Source organism: Canis lupus, chromosome 32 (assembly GCF_048164855.1).
Source record: "Canis lupus baileyi chromosome 32, mCanLup2.hap1, whole genome shotgun sequence".
NCBI classification, from domain to species: Eukaryota; Metazoa; Chordata; class Mammalia; order Carnivora; family Canidae; genus Canis; species Canis lupus.
The window spans coordinates 13015898-13035935 of NC_132869.1; the positions used below are offsets into that span (position 1 = coordinate 13015898).

Genomic DNA, 20038 nt, shown 5'->3' on the forward strand with positions numbered 1-20038 from the left:
TTTTCTCTGACCTCAAAGACTAGAGAGAACAGTGACATTGACCTAGTTCTAGTCAACGTTTTTTAGAGCAAACTAAGCAGAACTTCACATTCCCTCTGTGAGCAGAAAATAGGGACCTATTACTTTCCTGAAATGGTTTTCCTTGTCTCCACAGTATTTTCCTGAATCGGGATCCCTCCACCATGCCTGACCCTACTGACCAAATATCAGAGAAAATTCCATCAGAAGAGTATTTCCCCCAGGCTGCTGCTTACCCTCCAAGGACAGGACACTTCAGTAAGAATGCCCACTGTTCTTCAGGCAGGGGGCCTCTCTGCACTGCCAGGGGGGCCTTGGCAAGGAAAGGAGCCTCAGTCTCAGGCACCTGCCTCACTGTGAGTTCTGAGTCTGCCAGCATCCAGGAAATGGAAAGAGCGGGTAAGCAGCCCTGTCGGATGGTGTCTCAGAGCTTAGCATCTCTGGATCATTCAGTTAACAAGCTAAAGCCAAGGGATAATAAGCCAGTTGCACTCACTCCCTCCACCTATATCAGGTGGGGTAGGGGACTAGCAGACTCTGACCACACACGAGCTGAGTGGCAAAAAGAAGAGAACCTTGGAACCCACAAGACTGCTAAAGGAGCCTGTTGCAGTTCCTCACAACCCTGTGGACCCAAACAGGCATCTGGGCATGGAAAGGCAGCCGAGATTTTCTGGGTGGAATCCAAACCACCTTCTCAAAGCAGGGCATCAAAAAGGCAGCAGAGGGTGCTGGTCAAAGACATTGTAAAAAAGTCCTCTTGTTTGCCTCATGGCAGCCCATTGAGGAGGCAATACCACGTGGGAGACCCAGATTCCACATCCTCACTCACAGATTCCAGCCCAAGAGTTGATCATATAAGAGATAGAAATGGGGACTTATCTGATACAAATAGCAGGTACTCAGTGGATTCTCTCTCCTGTGTCTATGCCAAAGCCCTAATGGAGCCACTGAAGCCAGAGGACCCCCAGGGGAAGGAACAGGGTCTTCCAGAGCCAGAGAATTCTGAAAGTGATGACAGCCAAATATCTGAGGACTCGCTGGCTGAGAAGGGGTATGAAAGCCCACCAGACAACCCAGGGAGCAGTTACCTCCCCAGTGGTCATGGCCACCCCAGGACCAGAGTTATGGCCTCTGTGAGGGGCTTTACCACATCCTCAAACAGTGGACTATTCACCCAAACTCACAGGAGCTTTTCCCTGGATAGCCTGATTGATGCCAAGGAGGAGCTGAGGGAAGAACAGCAAGAAGAGGGTTTCTTCAGTTCAGCTGACGAGATGCCCACAGAGACTTTTTGGCACCTACAGACCTCCAGTCTGCCCATAGTAGAACAGGAGGCAATGTGTAGACTTGGTCCCATCAGCAATGGAACGGTAGCCAGGCTGGATGCCATCCTGCCAATGAGCAGTTCATTTTACCTTGGTCCCCCGCCCCAACCCCCCTGTGAGCAACCTGAGTCAGAGGTAGAGGCAAGCTCCTCTGAACAGACAAACATGCTCCAAGGCCTGCAGCTTTCAAGAGGGAGTCCTCTGTTGTCCATGGATTCCTGGTTTTCCTGTGACTCTAAGATAAATTCCAGTAGCCCCTCAGGAATAGTGGGTTCTTTATGTCCAAGTCCTGATGTCCAGGAATCTCAGCCCCATGGTTGGGAGAGGCCTGGACATGGGCAAAATATAGAAGAACTAAAGCCATCAGGGGCAGAAATACTCCTGCCCTATACCTCCAAACTACCCCAATGTGGTACTGAGCTGCCCTGCTGTGTAAGAGGTGTGTACACAATCCCTGCTTCTGATACATCCAAGCTATCATTTTGGGGGTCTCATAGGCTTCTTCAGCCACGAGTTGCTGGCATCTTCCAGGCCAGAGGTATCCCTGACACAGCCCAGGAAGGCAACTCTGAAGCATCCAACAACTCCAGTGTTTCAAGTGTTTTGGCTGCCTCTGCTGCCTCATTCACTCATGTAGGCAGTACCCACGAGAGGGACTGGGGTGCCCTTCAGCAAAAGTACCTCCCTGAACTGTCCCATCCCGTGTTGGAGGCTATAAGAGAATCCAGGCCAACTTTCTCCTCCCTTGAGGAAGACTCTGCTTCCTTGACACAAGGTTCTGGCAAAGAAACAGATACGCTGTTGCCAGTTGGTTCTGGGGTATCTAGCAGTCTGGATTTCAGCAACTTTCCTGTCCATTTATCCAAAATTCAGTGTTTGAGAGCAGAGAAAGAACAGGACAGTTTGAGTGCAGAGCTAGAAGGTACTTCAGATTTCTTTACAATTAGAGAGAAAGAGGTGAGTCATAGTGGAACTTACTCAGCAGATGTAGAATCATTGACTTCTGGAACTACAAATGTTGTACCAGTCTTTGCAGCAGAGAGCAAGATGGCAAATTCCATGAGAGAAGTATGTCAAGTCAAGCAGAACAACTTGGAAGAGTCTTCTCAGAGTAGTGGAAAGCCTCAGAGGATGAGTTCCTCTGATGAATGTTTTTTCTTGAAAAGTCCTTGTCACAGTAATATCACCATAGTCAGTAAAGAAAACCACTGGCCCCAGGGCTGGGCTCCTCCCATGAAGAATAGTGCAGCCCAGGAGGGGCAGTTAAGTCACCCTGGCTACCCGCCCCTGCAGGAAGAGAAGGTAGACTATCAGGAAAGCTCCAGGGAAGTGGTTAGAAGGCACCCAAGTGTTTCGTTTGCATTTCTGTCAGGTCCAAAGATGTACCCCCACTCTGGTGCCTGGAATCCACTCCCATCTTTCTTGCAGCCACCTCCCTTGGAGACATTCTATGTGACCAAAAGCCGGGATGCCCTGACAGAAACTGCCTTAGAGATCCCGGCTTGCAGAGAATCAAGAGTGCCTTCCCCATCCCCCAGAGAAGCCTGGGGCTTTGGTCATGACCACCAAGTTCTCCAAAATATTTATTTTAAGAATAATTTTCCAGTGCTGTTACAAAACCAGAATTCCAAGACTGCCTCATCTCAACAGGTCACAGCAGGAAGGCCAGTTGATCTGAACACCAAGGAAGTTAGCAGAGAAAGAGGGAAGTGCCCTGGAAACATTGAAGAAGAAAGCCATAATTCAGTTTATTTTTTTGTTGCTCAGAACAAACATTTTCTTTCATCTACTAGCACAAAAGTATGTGAATTTGAAAATCAAGTTGGAATTTTAAATAATCACAATCTTTCAGCACTTAAGGAGAGAGAAAAGGCCACTGTACAGTCCTGTTGCAATGTTTGCTCAAGCCATTCTAGGTCTAGGAAACCTCTCCTTGTTTGTGAGTCTGAGGCAGATGGGGAAGAAGAGCAGGATCACAATGTAGTTCTAAGACAGACCCAGGCCTTAGATATGAACAGACAGTTTCCTTCTGGGGCCAGGTCTGATTTCATCTATGAAACCATCAATTTAGCCCTTGACAACGATATGCTGGGGGAAGCTGCTATTTCTTTGCAGTCCAGATCAGTACATCATAGAGTAAGTGGTCCAAAGATAATGGCCCCAGATGAGAGTCCAGCCCACAAGGGTGAGAGGAAAAATGAATCTGGGCTTCTTGGGAAAGCTTTCCATCCCAAAGATAGCTCAAAAGAGTTTAAGCATCCAAAGACAGAGTCTATATATGAAAGATTCCAGTCAGTTACATGCTCTCAGGAAAAAAACCTGAATGAATCCAAAGGCCCCGGAAGGTCAGAAGAAATGTTAAGCCCCAAAGAAGAACCTTCTGGAAAGAAACAGAATAAAAGAGTTAACAGTGGTGATGAAATGGCCAGGCTAATTAGGAGTGTAATACAGCTGGAAGATGGCATCTTGGAAATTGAATCCAAGCAGAATAAGCAGCTATCTGCTTCCCAAACACTGGGAGTCGGTAAGGAGTTTGTGTTCTGGGACCAGAGGGACCAGGAGATGGCTGACTATGTCCTGAGGCCAAGCAGCTTTGGAAACTACGTGTCTTTGAAGGATCAGCCATCTTCTCCAAAACAGACGGATGACGTTACCTTTAGGGATAGTGAAGCTAGAGAAATGGAGGTTGACAGTAGCACTGGGGAAGGTCTCCAGGCCCAGAAAATCACCTTGAGCCCCTTTAGGTCAAGGGAATGTATACAAGACACTAAGTTTGCAAAAGAGGACACTTGCCCAGCTGTATTAAACAGATCCTCCAGGGACACTTGTGATTATGTAAGGACATGTACAGTTTGTAGAGAGTTCACAGACACTTGTGCTAATCCAAGAACCAAAGCACTGGCTAGTGCTCTGCCACTGCAGCCCAGCCCCAAGATGTCTTCTGAGAAGGAGAGTGAGGCAGAGAATGCATCTGCAAGCCCCCCCACAAGGCAGCCTTGTGGCTTGGGAAGTCTTGAGGAACTGGAAACTGTGAAAGATTTTTGGGAAACCCAAGTTGCCAAGTGTATAAGTAGTTCTAAACAAGAGGAGCCTAAAGTTCAAGGTAGAGTTGAAGAAATGGCTGTGCGAAGAGGAGGGAACCTACAAGAGGAAAATACAGTGGTTTCACTGATTCAGCAACTTCCTAGCCCAAGCCAGTGCTGTATCGGCACATCTTCCAGCCAGGAGATTGGTCCATTGCTGAGCCAGCCAGATTTCTCTGAGGCTCCTCACGGAAACCTGCATAGTTCCTTGCCCTTGAATTCTCCAAGGCTGCCAAGAGACTGTCTTCATGTACACGATACTGTAGGCATCTCTTCAGTTGACTATGTACTGGATCCCACAATTTTGAAAATACCTAACAGTCCCTTGGTAACTGGAGCAGAAAGTCAGGACCTGTGTGGCGAGCCCCAAAGCCATAGCCCTCAGGGAACTATTAGAGAGGGCTCCTCCTCGGCACACTCTGCTTGGTGTGGGTCTGTGATATCCACGTCCATGAGATCTCATGGTCAATTCTGTGTATCAGAGAACATTCCCCTGGGGGCAGAGGGCAAGAGATCAGTAAGTACCCAAGACCAAGGAGGGGACCTCAGAAGCATCTTGATGGGCTTGAGTTCCAGAGATGGTTTTGCTTCTGAAGCTGAGGCAGCTGTACAGAGAGGAACAGAAAGAGCCACTTCCCTGAACAGGGCCTCTAGCCCACTTGAAAAGAAGGCCAGCTGCCTCTTAGAAGAGGGTAACAGTCAAGGCTGTCCGGCAGAGGAGGCTGAGGATCTCTATCTTCCTAGTGGTACATTCTCAGCACCTGTGTCCCTGCCAAGGATGCCTCTCCCAGAGCGCTGTGCTCATACATCCATGGGCTTGGGTGTGTTGGAAGAGATCACACAAGCACAAGCCGAGGGAAAGCAGCTTCATGACTTGGGGGCTGGAGGCAATATTCTTCCATACTATGAGACTTTACTAGGACCTGAATGTTCTTCAGGGGTCACTGACCAGTCGTTGTCAGATAGGACCAGAAATGAGGCTGAAGCACAAAGATTTCATGTAGCCTCTCTCTCTGCTGAACCAGGACATCTATTGACTAATGAGAGGAAAGTTTCTCAGGCCACACCCCTCCCTGCAGACAGCTTTCAACATCTGCCCAGCACAGAGACTCACATAGTCCCACAGCCTACCTCACAGATTTCCTCCCATGTAGCCCCAACTCTAGGAAAAAGCTATTGTTCTGGAGAATTGAGACTTTTTCTGGGAGCTGGTGAACAGTTGGTATGTCACTCCAGTTCTTCTGGAATCATAGAGAAAAAGAAAAAAGCAACCACAACACCTTCCTCTGCTGATCCTGAGAGCTCAGGCAATTTTCCTTCAGTAGCTGTAGAGGACAGGAGGGAAATACCAGAGAAAGTAGTGGCTGCCTTACCTTCTTGGACCCCTCTGAATGACCCTGGCATGATTCCTCACAGGGGAAGCCATTCAGCTCTGCAGGCGACTATAGAGGCCACGCTCCCTGGTGGTCAGGAGAGCAGCCCAGCACATCAAGAACCTAGAATTCTAGATACCACTTATGGAGGAAGTTCAGGTAATGTCTTAGTGGCTGCAAAGGGAGGAAAAACAACCTGTTTTGAAAGTCAGCTTGTGACCTGTGATGTTCAGAATTCTGTCAGCCTTTCAGGGTGTATCCAAGACTACGCTCCATGCCTTGAGGCTTTCACTGGCTTAGAAGAAGGGAGGGCAAGTCCCAAACAGGGTACCAACCTGCCTAGAGCTCTGAGAAGGGTTGAACTGGAAGCTCCCTCACAGCAGCGTGTGAAGAGGAAGGAGAGTGTTGGCTGTGGGCTGGCGGAAACCTGCCATGGTGGCAGCAAACATTCTAGACTGACTTCATTGCCAGATCAAAGACCTAGCCCAAGTCCTGGGGGAGTTCAGGAAGAAGCCCAGTGCAGATGCCCACGGGAAGCTTCATACTGTGTTGTCTTCTTAGGGAACATTGAACACAGCAGGACTCTTAGTCTATCTAGGGGGCAGGAAGACAACAGAACAACTCCTTGCCATTTGTGCAATCCTAAACCCATTGCTTCTCTTATCTCTTTCTCCCCACTCTCCACTTTACCGGGTTATAGAGATGGTGACTTGGGAAAAGAGAGTTCCAAGGCTGCCCTCCACACTCTCCAGCCACCCTGCATAATGCCTTCCAGAATCAGTGGAATGGATGAGAGAGGAGAAAGCTGTTCCAGGGAACTTGAAGGGCTCTTGGCACCTGGCCTTGAGCCCAAGGTCATTCATAGAGAATTTGGGCCAACAGACAGCAGCACTCAGGAGCCTTCTGCTTCTGCTGCTGTCCTATCTCTGGTTCAAGGAGTCAGCTCCCCTTCTGCCCCTGGTATGAGGACAAGTTCACTGAGCCACTCAGTGGCTGATGGAAGCTCAAGGTCAGTAGAGGATCCTGAGAAAGAGGTGGCTGAGAAGAAACCCAGCACAGAGCTTGAGACTGCCTTTTCCCCTGCAGACATGTGCTCTGAGCCACTGAGGAAATTTCAGGGCAGCTCTGTAGGTGGCCAGAATACACAAGAGTCTCAAACCAAGCCAGAACTACCTTTAACAGTGGAGAGACCACACACCCTGAATTTAAGTGAAGGATCTGTTGAGAGTGAGCTTCCAGGGGAACCACAGCATGGATGTTTAGGAAATGTAATCCAGCATCTTCCAGAAAAGCCACAACTTTCCACTGAATTCAGAGATCACAGTGGCTTGGGTCCCCAAGCTAAGTTTGTAGCAAAGTTAAAACACATCTCCAGGCACCAAGCTGATGGTCCTTGGGAGGAGGAGGGTCAGCAGAGAGACCAGGCTTTGAGTGGTAGTAAAGAGCCTGCCCAAGACAGGAGTTCTCAACCTTCCCATGAAGGTGGCTTGGATGGCTGTCAGATTAGAGATGCAGGCACGGAGGAGGCATCTACAGCCAAGTCCTTTGTGTCTAAGATGTTCTTGACAGGCTTCGAAGATTCAGCCACCATGCCTTTGGGACAAAGTGGAGCCCCACGGCTCACACCCCAGAGTCCTGGCCTGCCTGCCTCTGGCAGGGAGCAGCCAGCTCCCCACCACAGGTGCTCACTTCCTGTGATTGCAGTCTTCTCTGGCCCCAAACACTCCAGGTCCTCCCCCAGACCACAGTTCTCCGTGGTCAGCTCTTCCCGGTCTCTTCAGGAGCTGAATTTGTCTGTGGAGCCCCCTTCCCCCACAGATGAGGATATACAGGAGCCTAACAGATTGTGGTCTCCACATCACAGAGACTATTTCTCGGATGAGTCAGCAGTGAGAACATCTCTGAAAGCTGAGGGCTGCAGTCAGAAAGCCTCATCTAACGCGGACAATAGGACTGATAATCACTGGCCCCCAAAACCTACTACCCCTCCTTACCCAAGGTCATCAGCTCTTTCTTGCATGCCAACCCCTGATTTCATGGCCAGCTGGACACCCAGGACCCTGGAAGAGTCCTGGCAGGAAAATCTGGAGAGACCGGGTAGCCAGGCGAGGCCTGAAAAGTGGCACTCCGAGGCAGACAAAAAAATGTTACACTTTGACTCCAGTGACATCAATCCCTACATCCTCTCCTCCCATCCAGAGAGGCCTGTGCAGATTGGCTGGAAGCAGTATGTGTTTGGCAGTGCATTAGATGTCTCCTGCGGCCAGACACCCCAGGGCCTGATACCATCAAACAAAACGCGTTGTTCAAGCATGGACAAGGGCCTAGAACATCAGAACTCTCCACTGTACTCCCACCTCAGCACCCATGCCAATGCACGGGACCTGTCGAGCACACACAGCAGTATTGGAAATGCCCAGGGTTCATGTGAGGCCTGGGGAGTATGGGGTTCCTCATTTGCCTTGGGGAACCTCCACATCCTGAACAGCCCTGAAGGAGCAACCCCCAGTAAGGGTGCTGACAAGAGAGCCCAGTTCTGGGACACCCCTGATGAAGTAGGCTGTCTGAGGAATGATCCTCTCTTGGCTGAAGGAAGTGCGGCAAGTCCAGTAGATGAGATTATGCTGCTGTATCCATCAGAGGTGGGTGGCCCTGTGGGACAGTCCAGGATAAACACCTTGGAGCAGGGCACACAGACCCTGGGGTGCAGTCTCCACTGGAGCTCCACCGACATCTCTGCTCAGCCAGAAACCCGTGCAGTGCCAGTTTCTGGTCTGGTCTCCTGGACTAGCATGCATAATCTCTCTCTCCACCTCTCACAGCTGCTGCACAGTACCTCAGAGCTGTTGGGGAGTCTCTCTCAGCCAAGTGTGGCTGAAAAGGAGCAGAACATCAAGAGGGAGACCCCAGATGAAGTGACCCAGGCCCTTATGATAGATGGCTATACTCAGACCACCATGGACAAGGGCATCCAAACTGACCTGGCCTTTCCACCCCTGCACCTCCAGGCCCCAGAGGCCGGCCCTCAGGAGGTCAGTGGGGTCCTTGAAGTGCTGGGCTCAGATATTCCCATTATGTTCCCTCAAGAACGGGGACATGTCACGCATAACCTTCAGAAGAGAGAGACAGAGGAAATGACATCTAAAATGGCAAGGCCCTCAGAACTTCAGGAAGAAAGTACCCACTGCAGGCCACAGAGCCTTCCAGCATCCACATCCCACGTAAGGTTTCAGAAAGCCCACTTTGGGCAGAACCTCCCTTCTGTGAGCCCTCAGGCCTTTCCAGATGCCTCCCTGCCTCCCAGCTCCCAGCCAGAGGTGCCCTCCTGCCTGGCCGTTGGCAGCCCTAGCCTCAGCAGCTCCCAATCCCCAGAGCCCTGCCTCAGTGCTGCAGAGTCTGTCAGGGATCCTCAGGTCGAGAAGGGGCTGGGCACCATTGGTACATTGTTGGTGGACAGAGCCTCCTCCCCAATCCTCACACTTAGTGCCAGCACCCAGAGGTTGGGGTTCCCCTCAGACTCTTTATCTCTCACAGTCCCCTCAGCTTGTCCTCCTGAAGGCCACCAGAAGCTTGTCTCCAGCCCAGACCTTCTCCTTGACACCTCTAGGTTTCCAGTGGTTAATAATCCTCAAACTACTGATGAGTCAGGTGGCTCCCAGAGAGTGGGGGCTCTATGTGGGGAAGGCAGAAGTCCCTTAGAAAGGAGTGATGGCAGGCCATTCCTCAAGATAAGCTCCCCAGATGGCCTACCGCAGAGCCCGAAACTCCAAGTTTGTTTGTTAGAGCAGCCGCCTCAGCAGCTTCAGCCCAGGACAACCACCTTGATCCAAAGTGGACTGCCACCACCCTCACTGAGGAGCCAGAGCCAGAGGCTGGCCAATGGCCTTGTGCCCGATGACCTGGCTTCCTTGGAGTGTGACCCAGTGAGCAGTAGGGGGCCAAGTCGATGGCAGAGCAAGACAGAACACGGGGATGAGAGTTCAGCATCTCCAGTGGAGCCACAACCCACTCTGGATTTTTTGTCTTCAAGGGAAGACCTCCAGCCCCTCATCCCTTGCCCTGTCTCTGGGTTGACTGAGGGCTCTGTCCACAGAGCCCTGTCCACAGGGCTCCAGGGTTCTGCTTTGGGCCCAACCGAGGCCTGCCAAACTGAGATGTTGCTGTGCTCTGGTTCCCAGGTGTGCGTGGCCCCTGAGCCCCAGCATCACAGCCTGAGGGACTTCCCAGTGCATAACAGATATACTCATTGGTGTGGGGTTCAGGATGGCTCCCCTGTGGGGCTAGGCTTGATGGAGTCACTGGGGCCCAGATGTGATCTTAGCTCTGGAGAGCAGGGACAGAAGCCCCTACAACCTCCTGATGACCAGAGCCAGGGTCCTCACTGGTCGCAGAGGGAGCAGATCCCCCTACAAGTGGGGGCCCAGAACCTCTCTCTCAGCATGGAGCTCACAGAAGCAAAACTGCACCACGGCTTTGGGGAGGCAGATGCCCTGCTGCAGGTGCTACAGAGCGGGACAGGGGAGGCGCTCTCTGCTGAGGAGCCTGTGCGGTCCACCTGGGAGGAGCTCTATGCCCGGTAAGGGCCCCTAGCCTGGCAGGGAAGGGCAAGGGGTGGGCTGAAAGAGAATCAGAGAAGGCTAATAGCTGTATATTCCTGTTTCCCTTGTTAAGCTCTGGGATCTTCCAGGGATCAGAGGTAGATCTTAAGATGAAGAAGGGCATTCGGGGCCAGCTTCAGTGAATTGATCACATTTTGTCTCAGGCAAAAACAAACCATTGAGACCCTCCGGAGAGAGCGGGCTGAACGACTTCAGAACTTGCACTGGATGCAGATCAGGCCCCGGAAACAACTGAGTCTCCTGCCCAACAGGGATCTCCCCACCCGGGACCTTGACCTACCCAGCAGGCGCCGAGAATACCTGCAACAACTGAGGAAGGATGTTGTGGAGACCACCAGGTAAGGATGGGCCCAGAACCCAGCAGAGAGCAGGTTGTATGTAGGGTGAGAGGGCTGTGGAGAGCAGGGCCTGGAGAGTGGAAACTGCAGCTTCCTTTGACAGGAGTGATTCCAGGAGTGGGCCCTCGGCTCCTTTTGGCAAGTAGAAGTCACTGTGGGAGAATAGGGCAAGGAGGGTGGGGAAGAGGAGGATGTGAGAGGGATAGCATGGGGGCAGAGGTCATGGGAGAAGGCAGACCGTGGCTGTGACCTACTGTGTAAGACAGTAGGCCTGAGCCTCAGAATGGGTTGTAAAACTAAACTGTAGGCAACGAGGATGGGTCCTTCCAGAGGATGGTATTAAATAGATCTGGGATGAGTAGCCCAAGGCTCTCACCCACCCACCCACAATGTTAGAGGGCATCTCTCCACCCTATGGTTTTCCTCAGGAGCCCAGGGTCAGCATCACGGTCTGCTCACCCCGCCTCTGACATAGCAGTGATGCTGCAAGAATACCAGCGTGCCCGTGAGGAGGCCAAGGTGGAGATTGCCCTGGCCCGGGACCGGCTACGGGAGAGGACTGAGCAGGAGAAGCTGAGAATCCGCCAGCAGATCATCTCCCAGCTGCTAAAGGTAGGGAGTGGGGCAAACCAGTGATGTCAGGGTAGGCCTAGACCTGGGGGCAGACATCAGACTGGGTCAGCCTTCACTGGGGCTGCCTCTGAGTCTCGGGATGTAGTATCTGGAGGAAGGTGTTGGACTCCATTGCACTAGGTCAAAGCTGTGCTCACTCTTTTTACACATCATCCTCCTCTGACTAGCTCCTGTCCCTAGGCCAGAGTCTGGGAGGAGGCAGCTTTGGTGTTTTTAGTTGGGGCAGGCATGTGGGGAGGCATGAGAGTTTCAGGTTGAGGTAGGAGGCACTGGGAGATGATGGGTGCTGGGGAAGTGGGAAGGGGTGGTGTCAGGGGTGGAGTGGGTAGTGAAGGGTATACCAGAAGCTGGTTGACAGCCCCCTGTCCTTCTCAGGAAGAAGAAAAGCTGCACACCCTGGCCATGTCCAACTCCCTGAGTACCAGCTCCAATGGAAGCCTCTCCTCTGGTGTTACCTCTGGCTACAATAGCAGCACAGCCTTGCCAGACCAGCTCCAGTCCCCAGACAGTGTGGTGAGTAGGCAGATGCTGGCAATGAGCCAGGGGCCAGAACCACTGAGGCAGGAATTGGGGCAGGAAATTCTGCCTCTTGGATGCCGCTGCTGACATGAGCCCTTCTCATGGATGATAGATAGCCTTTGGTTTTTCCCTTTAGTTTTGTCTCCCCCTCCCTGTTTATTCACCCAACAACTGTTTATTTTGTAAGTAGGCATTGGAGCCTCTTATAAGAGTGAGCAAAACCATTCTTGTCCTTAAATCTGTTAAGAGGGATAAATACAGTTTATTTTGTGATTATTTAATCACCATTGCAGTAAGTTGTATAAAAAAGGGGTTCTAAATTAACATAAAACAAGATCTGATCTAGCGTGGCAGTCAGCAAAGATGTTCTGAAGAGGGTGCGTTTAAACTGAGACCAGGATGGGTAAAAGGCATTTAACAGAGGAAGAGCTTAGTGCTGGGGAATTGGCCGTTAGGAGAGATTGGGGGCTGGGGAACACAGTCTTCCAGGCAGAGAGTATGGCAAGTGAAGCCCTGAGTTTGAGGAACTAGAAGGCTAGTGTGGCTGGAGTATAGTGAGACAGCAGAATGACTTGAGGAAGGACTAGGAAAGGTAAGATCACACAGACTGCTCCAAATTCTGGACCTTTTTGGATCCATGTGATGACTCCTCAGAAGCTGGAGTAAAGCTTTGATGCAAGGGAGCAAGAGCAGGAGATGACAGGAGAAGGGGGCAGAGCAGCTGTGGGGAGAGCTGTTGATGAGCATTGCCTGTCTTAGAGCCCTGCCAGTGAGGATGAGCACAGGGGAATGCGGTGGACAGAGGACAGCTGCAGGGCGCAGGAGCCCACTCTGTGAGAGGAGGGGACAGGCTGGAGTGGGAAGCAACATGCACTTCTGGCTTGAGCAGCTGAAGGGCAGTGATGGCGGCAGTGGCGTGGAGCATTGGAGGACAGGTTTTGTAGGGAAGATGGCGAATCTGGTTTTGTACTTACTGGGTTTGTAGTGCCTGTGAGAAATGCAAGGGGAGCTTAGAAGTAAGATCTGGCTGAGGATATAAGATTTGAAATTCATGGGATCCCTGGGTGGTGCAGCGGTTTAGCTCCTGCCTTTGGCCCAGGGCGTGATCCTGGAGACCCGGGATTGAATCCCACGTCGGGCTCCCGGTGCATGGAGCCTGCTTCTCCCTCTGCCTATGTCTCTGCCCCTCTCTCTCCACGTCGGGCTCCCGGTGCATGGAGCCTGCTTCTCCCTCTGCCTATGTCTCTGCCCCTCTCTCTCTCTCTCTCTCTGTGACTATCATAAATAAATTTAAAAAAAAAGATTTGAAATTCATTTTATAGTAAAACTTCACATAGTAAGAAAAATAATATTTAGACATTAGCAAAGGACATACATCAAGTTTATCTTTCAGTCTCCTGTTTACCCTCCCCAGAAGCAATCATCCATCCTAGTATGGTGTATATTTCCAGAGGCATTCTGGAATACGTTCTTTGTTTTAATATCTATAAAAATGTGCATATCTTTAAATTTTCTTGTTTTTTATATGTACTTTTTCTATTTAAAATTTTATTTTTAAATTTTATTTGTTTTAATTTTATTTAAGTTCAATTTGCCAACGTATAGTATAACAGTGCTCATCTCATCATGCTTTTTTGTTATATATAAACATATATGTTTTTAATATATATATATATATATATTTTAATCTCTTTGAGAATGTGCATATCTTTCTAAAGCAAATGCATGGCAGCATACTGTGCCTACTTTGTCCCTTTTCATCCTGAAGAATGTCTTTCGGACAGAAAATCTGCTGCTGACTCATCCTTTTTAACATCTAAGATAGTGTTTCCTTTTTCTCTTTGCATGTTTTAAAATGTAATATTTTGCATAGACAATCTATTCATATGGTAGAAAAGACAAAAAATACAGACATCTATAAAGTGTATAGGGAAGTACCTGTTCCTATCGCCTGAGAACCTGGTCCTCCTCCTTTACCCCACCCAAGGAAACAGAGCTGTTGTGCAGGGGATTGGGGGGAGGGATGCTATTCTCCTACCTTCAAACCTGGGGTTGATTTCAGTCTTTTGCTTCAATAAGTAACTTTGTGCATGTGTTGTTTCATACATGTACAGATATATGTGAGGTAGATTCCCAGAAGTGGACTCCTACAAATAGTATATGCATTTGAGATCTTAATATTGAGAAGTTTTACCTTACAGATGAGGTAAATTTATACTCCCACCAGCAATAGGGGGTAGACACCTTACCCTCACACTCTCACCAACATGTTATCAAATGCTTGAATTTTTACTGAGCTATCTGTTCATATTTTTGGCTTATTTCTCTATATTTTTCTTAACAATTTCTGGAGTTCTTCGTTTTCTTTTGACTTTGCTTATTGTGTTTGGAGCCATTCAGAAATTTTGATTTCTCAGTTTTCCTTTTTTTTAAAGATTTTATTTATTAATTTCAGAGAGAGAAAGAATGCACAAACAGAAGGAGGGGGAGAGGGAGAAGCGGACTACCCACTGAGCAGGGAGCCTGATGTGTAGGGCTCGATCCTGGGACCCTGAGGTCATGACCTGAGCTGAAGGCAGACGGCTAACAGACTGAGCCACCCGACACCCATGGTTTTCCTTTTAAGTGTCCATGTTCTGATCATAATTAGAAACACATTCTTTTTTTTTTTTAATTTTTATTTATTTATGATAGTCACACACAGAGAAAGAGAGAGAGGCAGAGACACAGGCAGAGGGAGAAGCAGGCTCCATGCACCAGGAGCCCGATGTGGGACTTGATCCCGGGTCTCCAGGATCGCGCCCTGGGCCAAAGGCAGGCGCCAAACCGCTGCGCCACCCAGGGATCCCAGAAACACATTCTTCATTCCAAAGTTATAAAAAAAAATTTTCATGTGATTTCTTCTGGAAAGTATATGGTTTTATTTTTCATATTTACATCTTTATTCAAAAAACAATCTTTGTTCATTTTGAACAAAGGTGTGATCCAACTTTGTTCTTTTAAGATAGCTATGAAGTTGTCCTCTGGACAGCTCATCTCTGCTTTCACCAGCTTAAGATGTCAACTTTTCTTTCTTTTTTTTTCTTTTCTTTTCTTTCTTTTTCTTTTCTTTTCTTTTCTTTTCTTTCTTTTCTTTTCTTTCTTTTCTTCTTTCTTCTCATCTCTGCTTTCACCAGCTTAAGATGTCAACCAACCTTCCTTTCTTTCTTTCTTTCTTTCTTTCTTTCTTTCTTTCTTTCTTTCTTTCTTTCTTTCTTTTATTTATTTATTCATGAGAGACACAGAGAGAGGGGCAGAGACACAGACAGAGGGAGAAGCAGGCTCCTCACAGGGAGCCTGATGTGGGCCTTGATCCCTGAACCTGGAATCACACCCTGAGCTGAAAGCAGATGTTCAGCCACTGAGCCACCCAGGCGTCCCGATGCCAGCTTTTCTTATATAAGGTTTATAATGTGTTCTACTACTTGTTCTTCTTTTTCTGAGATTTTTTTTAAAGATTATTTATTTGAGAGAGAGCAGAGTGAGTGAAAAAGAATATGAGTAGGGGGAAGGGCAGAGGGAGAGGGAGAAGCGGACTTCCCACTGAGCAGGGAGCCTGATGCGGGCCTGAATCCTAGGACCATGGGATCAGGACCCGAGCCAAAGCCAGACACTTAACCTACTGAGCCACCCAGGTGTCTTTTCTGAGCTTTTCTAGAGTATTTTTTCTTGTTTACTTTTTATGTGAAATTTAGATCAGCTTAATTGTTTCATTTATAAAAACTTGTTCATATTTTTAGTGAGACCATGTTAAATTTATAAACTGACTTAGGGAGAAATCTCATCTTACACTATAGAATTTCCTAACCAAGAACATAGTAGGTTCAAGCCACCTTTTTGTGTTTAAAATTTCCTTGACATGTCTCAATTTCTTGTCAGACTTATTCCTAAATGTTTTATTTTTTTTTTGATACTGTTATAAATAGGTTTTTTCTTCAGTTATGTCTTCTATCTGGTTCTTTTGTTTGTATGAAAGGCACTGATGAATGTTAATTTTGTGTCATGTTGTTTTTTGGACTGTTCTCTAGATCCATACTAATACAGTAGCCACTAGCACAGGTAGTGATCTTATTTTTAATTTAAATTAAATAGAATTGAATCTTAGCTTTTGCTCTTATGTCACACTAGCCACATTTCACATGCTCAATAACCACATATGACAAGTGGCTACCATACTATATAGCCCTGCCTTAGATTTTTTTCAGATATGTAATAGTTATCTTCTGCAAGTAGATATTATTTCAGGGTTTCCTTTCTAATTTTTGTACCAGTATTTTCTTCCTCTTTTCTAATTGCATTACCTAGTATTTCCAGTGTAAATAAAATAATAGTGGTAAGAGTGAGCATCTTTGTCTTCTTCCAGGCTTTAGTGGGAATGCTTCTAGTGTTTCCCTGTGTAATTTGGGTGCTAGTTTTTGAGCTGAACTAGATATATTTTACAATACTAAGTAGACATTCATCTATTCCTGTTTTACAGAGCATTCTTATGTAGCTAGAATGGTTATTTCAGTCTATGGAGATGATCATCTGATTGATAAGATAATTTTGAATCATTCTTGCATTCTAGAATCAATTCTATAATACATTATATATTTATGTATATGCTGTATTATTTTAATGTGCTGTCAGAGTCTATTTGCTAATATTTTATTCAAGATTTTTATATCAATATTTATGAGTTTTTTTCCCCTGTAGTTTGTGTTTTTGCAATATGTTTCAGGTTTTGTTAGAGTGTTATATTTCTTTTATAGGAATAAAATGTTCAGGAATAGCTTAAAGGTAATGGAACTTTATACCTATTAAATTGCCAAAAATTAGAAAGTCAGATGTTGGTAGGACTTTTGGGGAATAGGAGCCTTTATACATTCTTATGCTCCAGCAATGAATGCTTGCATAGGTTTGAGGGAACATGTATGAAATTATTTATTAAATAATTATTTGAAGTGATAAAGAGTTGGAAGCCATTTGAAAATTTATTACTGGGAGAATGCCTAGATAAAATGTGGTTGATACAGAGTGCCTGAGTGGCTCAGTTGATTAAGTGTCTGATCTTTAATTCAGTTTGGGTCATGATCTCAGGGTTGTGAGATTGGCTCTACAGTGGGCTTGGAACCTACTTGAGATTCTCTCTCTCCCTCTGCCCCGCCTCCCCGCCCTCCCCCCAGCCAGCACATTAATGGTCTCTCAAAAAAAAAAAAAGGGAGAGAGAGAGAAAGGAAGAGATCTGATGAGGTCAGGAGTTGATAAACAGGGCTCTTGGCCAGATCTCACCCACTGCCTATTTTTATAAATAAAGTTTTGCTGGATTACAGCTTGCCCACTTATTTATGTGTTGTCTGTGAGTATGTTTACAATGGCAGAACTCTGAGTACATAAAACTACTCAAATGGTCCACAAAGCCTCAAATACTAGCTAGACCTTTACAGAAAAAGTTTGCCAATCCCTGGTTTAGATTTTTCCATCTCTTCTGGAGTCAGTTTTTATCCTAATCTGTTAATTTCTGCTTTAAAAAAATTAATTCCTTTTTCTTATAATTTCTAAGTCTATGGTCAGTAATTTTGGAGAATGTGTTTGCTGTTTTCTCATGATTAGATTGAAGTTATGAATTTTTGGCAAAAATACCACAGAAATGATGTGCCCTTCTCATTTGGGGTTGCCAGATAAAAGCAAGGAAAAACACAGGATGCCAGTTAGAATTTTAGACAAACAACAAATGATATTGTTCTATGAGTATGTATCCTACAAGAGCCTTCTCCTTAGTACATTATCAAAGAGGCATGATGTCAGTATGTCTTATTCATGATGTTAACCTTGAAGTTACAGTATTATCTAGGAGTTGTCCACTGAAAGTTACTATTTTTCTCTTTATAAGTAATAAACATTTGGCAGAGATATTTTTAGACTATGCAAACGTCCTGCTTCCCCTCAAACTTTTGCCCACTAATTTGAGCATCCATCATTGTATTTTGCCTGAAAAAAAATTATTACTGTAGTGTTTTAATAGCAATTTTTTATTTCCCTCATTTCTTCTACATGTATTAATTAGAATTTTTCTGTAACGAAGTATTACTCTTCTCTATTTATTCAGGTATTTACTTTTTTAAGTTTGAACTCATAAATATGTTATTCTGTGGGTTATAATCTAATACTATCATTATTAATTTCATTGCTCAAATTGTTTCAGCTTTCCTTATTTGGAGTTCTTTCCCATTGGATCTTGTGATCTTTTAATATGTCCCTCATTTTTTGAGCACTTCCTTTAATTATTTTTATTTATTTTTAAAAGATTTTATTTATTTATGAGAGACACAGAGAGAGAGAGGCAGAGACACAGGCAGAGAGAGAATCAGGCTCCATGCAGGGAGCCCCATATGGGACTCTATCCCAGGACTCCAGGATCACTCCCTGAGCCAAAGGCAGATGCTCAACCACTGAGCCACCCAGGTGTCCTGAGCACTTCCTTTAATTAATTTATTCTTTTATTGTTATAATTCATTGGCTTTTAGTGCATCCACATTTATGTATCCATTACCACAGTCAATTTTAGAATATTCTAAACACAAACCCATCACCCTAGTCCTGGGTAAGCACCACTTTTCATCTCTATGGATTTGCCTGTTCTGGATACTTTATAAAATAGAATCATATAATATGTGGTCCTTTGTGACTGGTTTCTTTCACTTAGCATGATGTTTTCAGGGTTGTATTAATTCCTAAGGTTGCTATAGCAAATTACTATAAACAGGGTGGCTTAAAACAACAGAAATTTATTCTCATAGTTCTTGAGGCTAGGAGTCTGAAATGATCCCATTGACATAGTCATCTTTCCTTCAAAGGCTTTGAGGGAAGAACTTGTTTCATGCTCCTCTCTGGGCTTCTTCTGGTGGCTGGTTGCAGGCAATCTTTGGCATTCCTTGGCTTGCAACTGTATCACTCCCACCTCTGCCCCGCCATCACATGGCATTCTCTCTGTATATCTCTTGGTTGTCTTCACTGGCCTTCTTAGAAGGACCTTAGTCACTAGATTTGGGGCCCACTCTAATCCAGTATGATCTCATTATAACTTGATTACATCTGTGAAGCCCCTATTTCCAAGTAGGGTCACACTCACAGATATGAGGGATTAGGATTTAAATTGTATCATTTTGGAAGACAGTAACTAAACTCACAAGGGCTCATCCACATTGTAGCAGATTGTCATTCCTTTTATGACCAGTAATAACACATTATGTGAAAATGTCACATATTAATCATCCATTCATCAGTTGATGAACATTTAGATTGTGTCCACTTTTTGCCTATTATGAATAATGCAGCTGTGAACATTCACAGAGAAGTTTTTGTATGGGAACTATGTGTTAGATCTGTGGAAAAGAACTGTAAGGCATCTATCTGCTAGAACTATGTGAAAGACCTAACAGATTTTTTGAAATCTTAGGTATGGGTATATCCCAACAATCTTTAAAATTCTAGGGCATGATAGTTTAGGGGTGAATATGATTTCAACTCATTCGTATTTAAAGGGTGTCTGAAATTGAGAACCAGGCAGATCCGTCTACTCTGACCGCAAATATGGCTGTGAAGAAATTGGATCCCAAAGATTAGAGGTGGCGGATTTTTGAAGAATGCCCATATTCAAGTGGAGATCAAAGAAGCCCAACTGAAGGAAATCTGGGCTGACAATGACCACTATGGATTGAACAAAAGTTCTTTTTAAAAGATTATTTTGAAGATTATGATTCTGACTTTGAACGAACTATGGTGATTGGCAGTAGAGGGAATCACATGTAAAATTCATTAAATAAAAACTTGCTGACTTAAAGAGTTTTTGTATGGACATATATTTTCATGATTTTTGGGTATATGCCTAGGAGTTGGGTTGATGGGTCACAGGGTAACTGTGTGTTTCAACGTTTTTAACAACTACCAGACTATCTTTCATAGAAGCTTCACTGTTCTAAAGTCCCACCAGCAGTGTATGAGCAGTGTATTTCTCCACATCCCAGTCATCACCTTTTTCTTTATAGCTATCCTAGTTGATGTGACATGGCATCTCATTGTGGTTTTGATTTGCATTATCCCGATGTT

The 20038-nt window shown here is 46.2% G+C and overlaps 1 protein-coding gene across 3 annotated transcripts in view; it reads left to right on the plus strand.

The window, feature by feature from the left end:
* STARD9 (StAR related lipid transfer domain containing 9) overlaps positions 1-20038 on the plus strand; it is a 135788-nt gene that overhangs the window by 103426 nt on the left and 12324 nt on the right. For 2 of the 3 annotated variants that reach the window (XM_072808780.1, XM_072808779.1), the window contains exons 23-26: positions 155-10378; positions 10565-10759; positions 11188-11371; positions 11768-11905. In XM_072808780.1, coding sequence (XP_072664881.1) covers positions 155-10378; positions 10565-10759; positions 11188-11371; positions 11768-11905 — 10741 coding nt within the window. Of the gene's footprint in view, positions 1-154; positions 10379-10564; positions 10760-11187; positions 11372-11767; positions 11906-19473; positions 19753-20038 lie in introns of those variants that run through there. The other variant, XM_072808781.1, reaches the window with a different exon arrangement.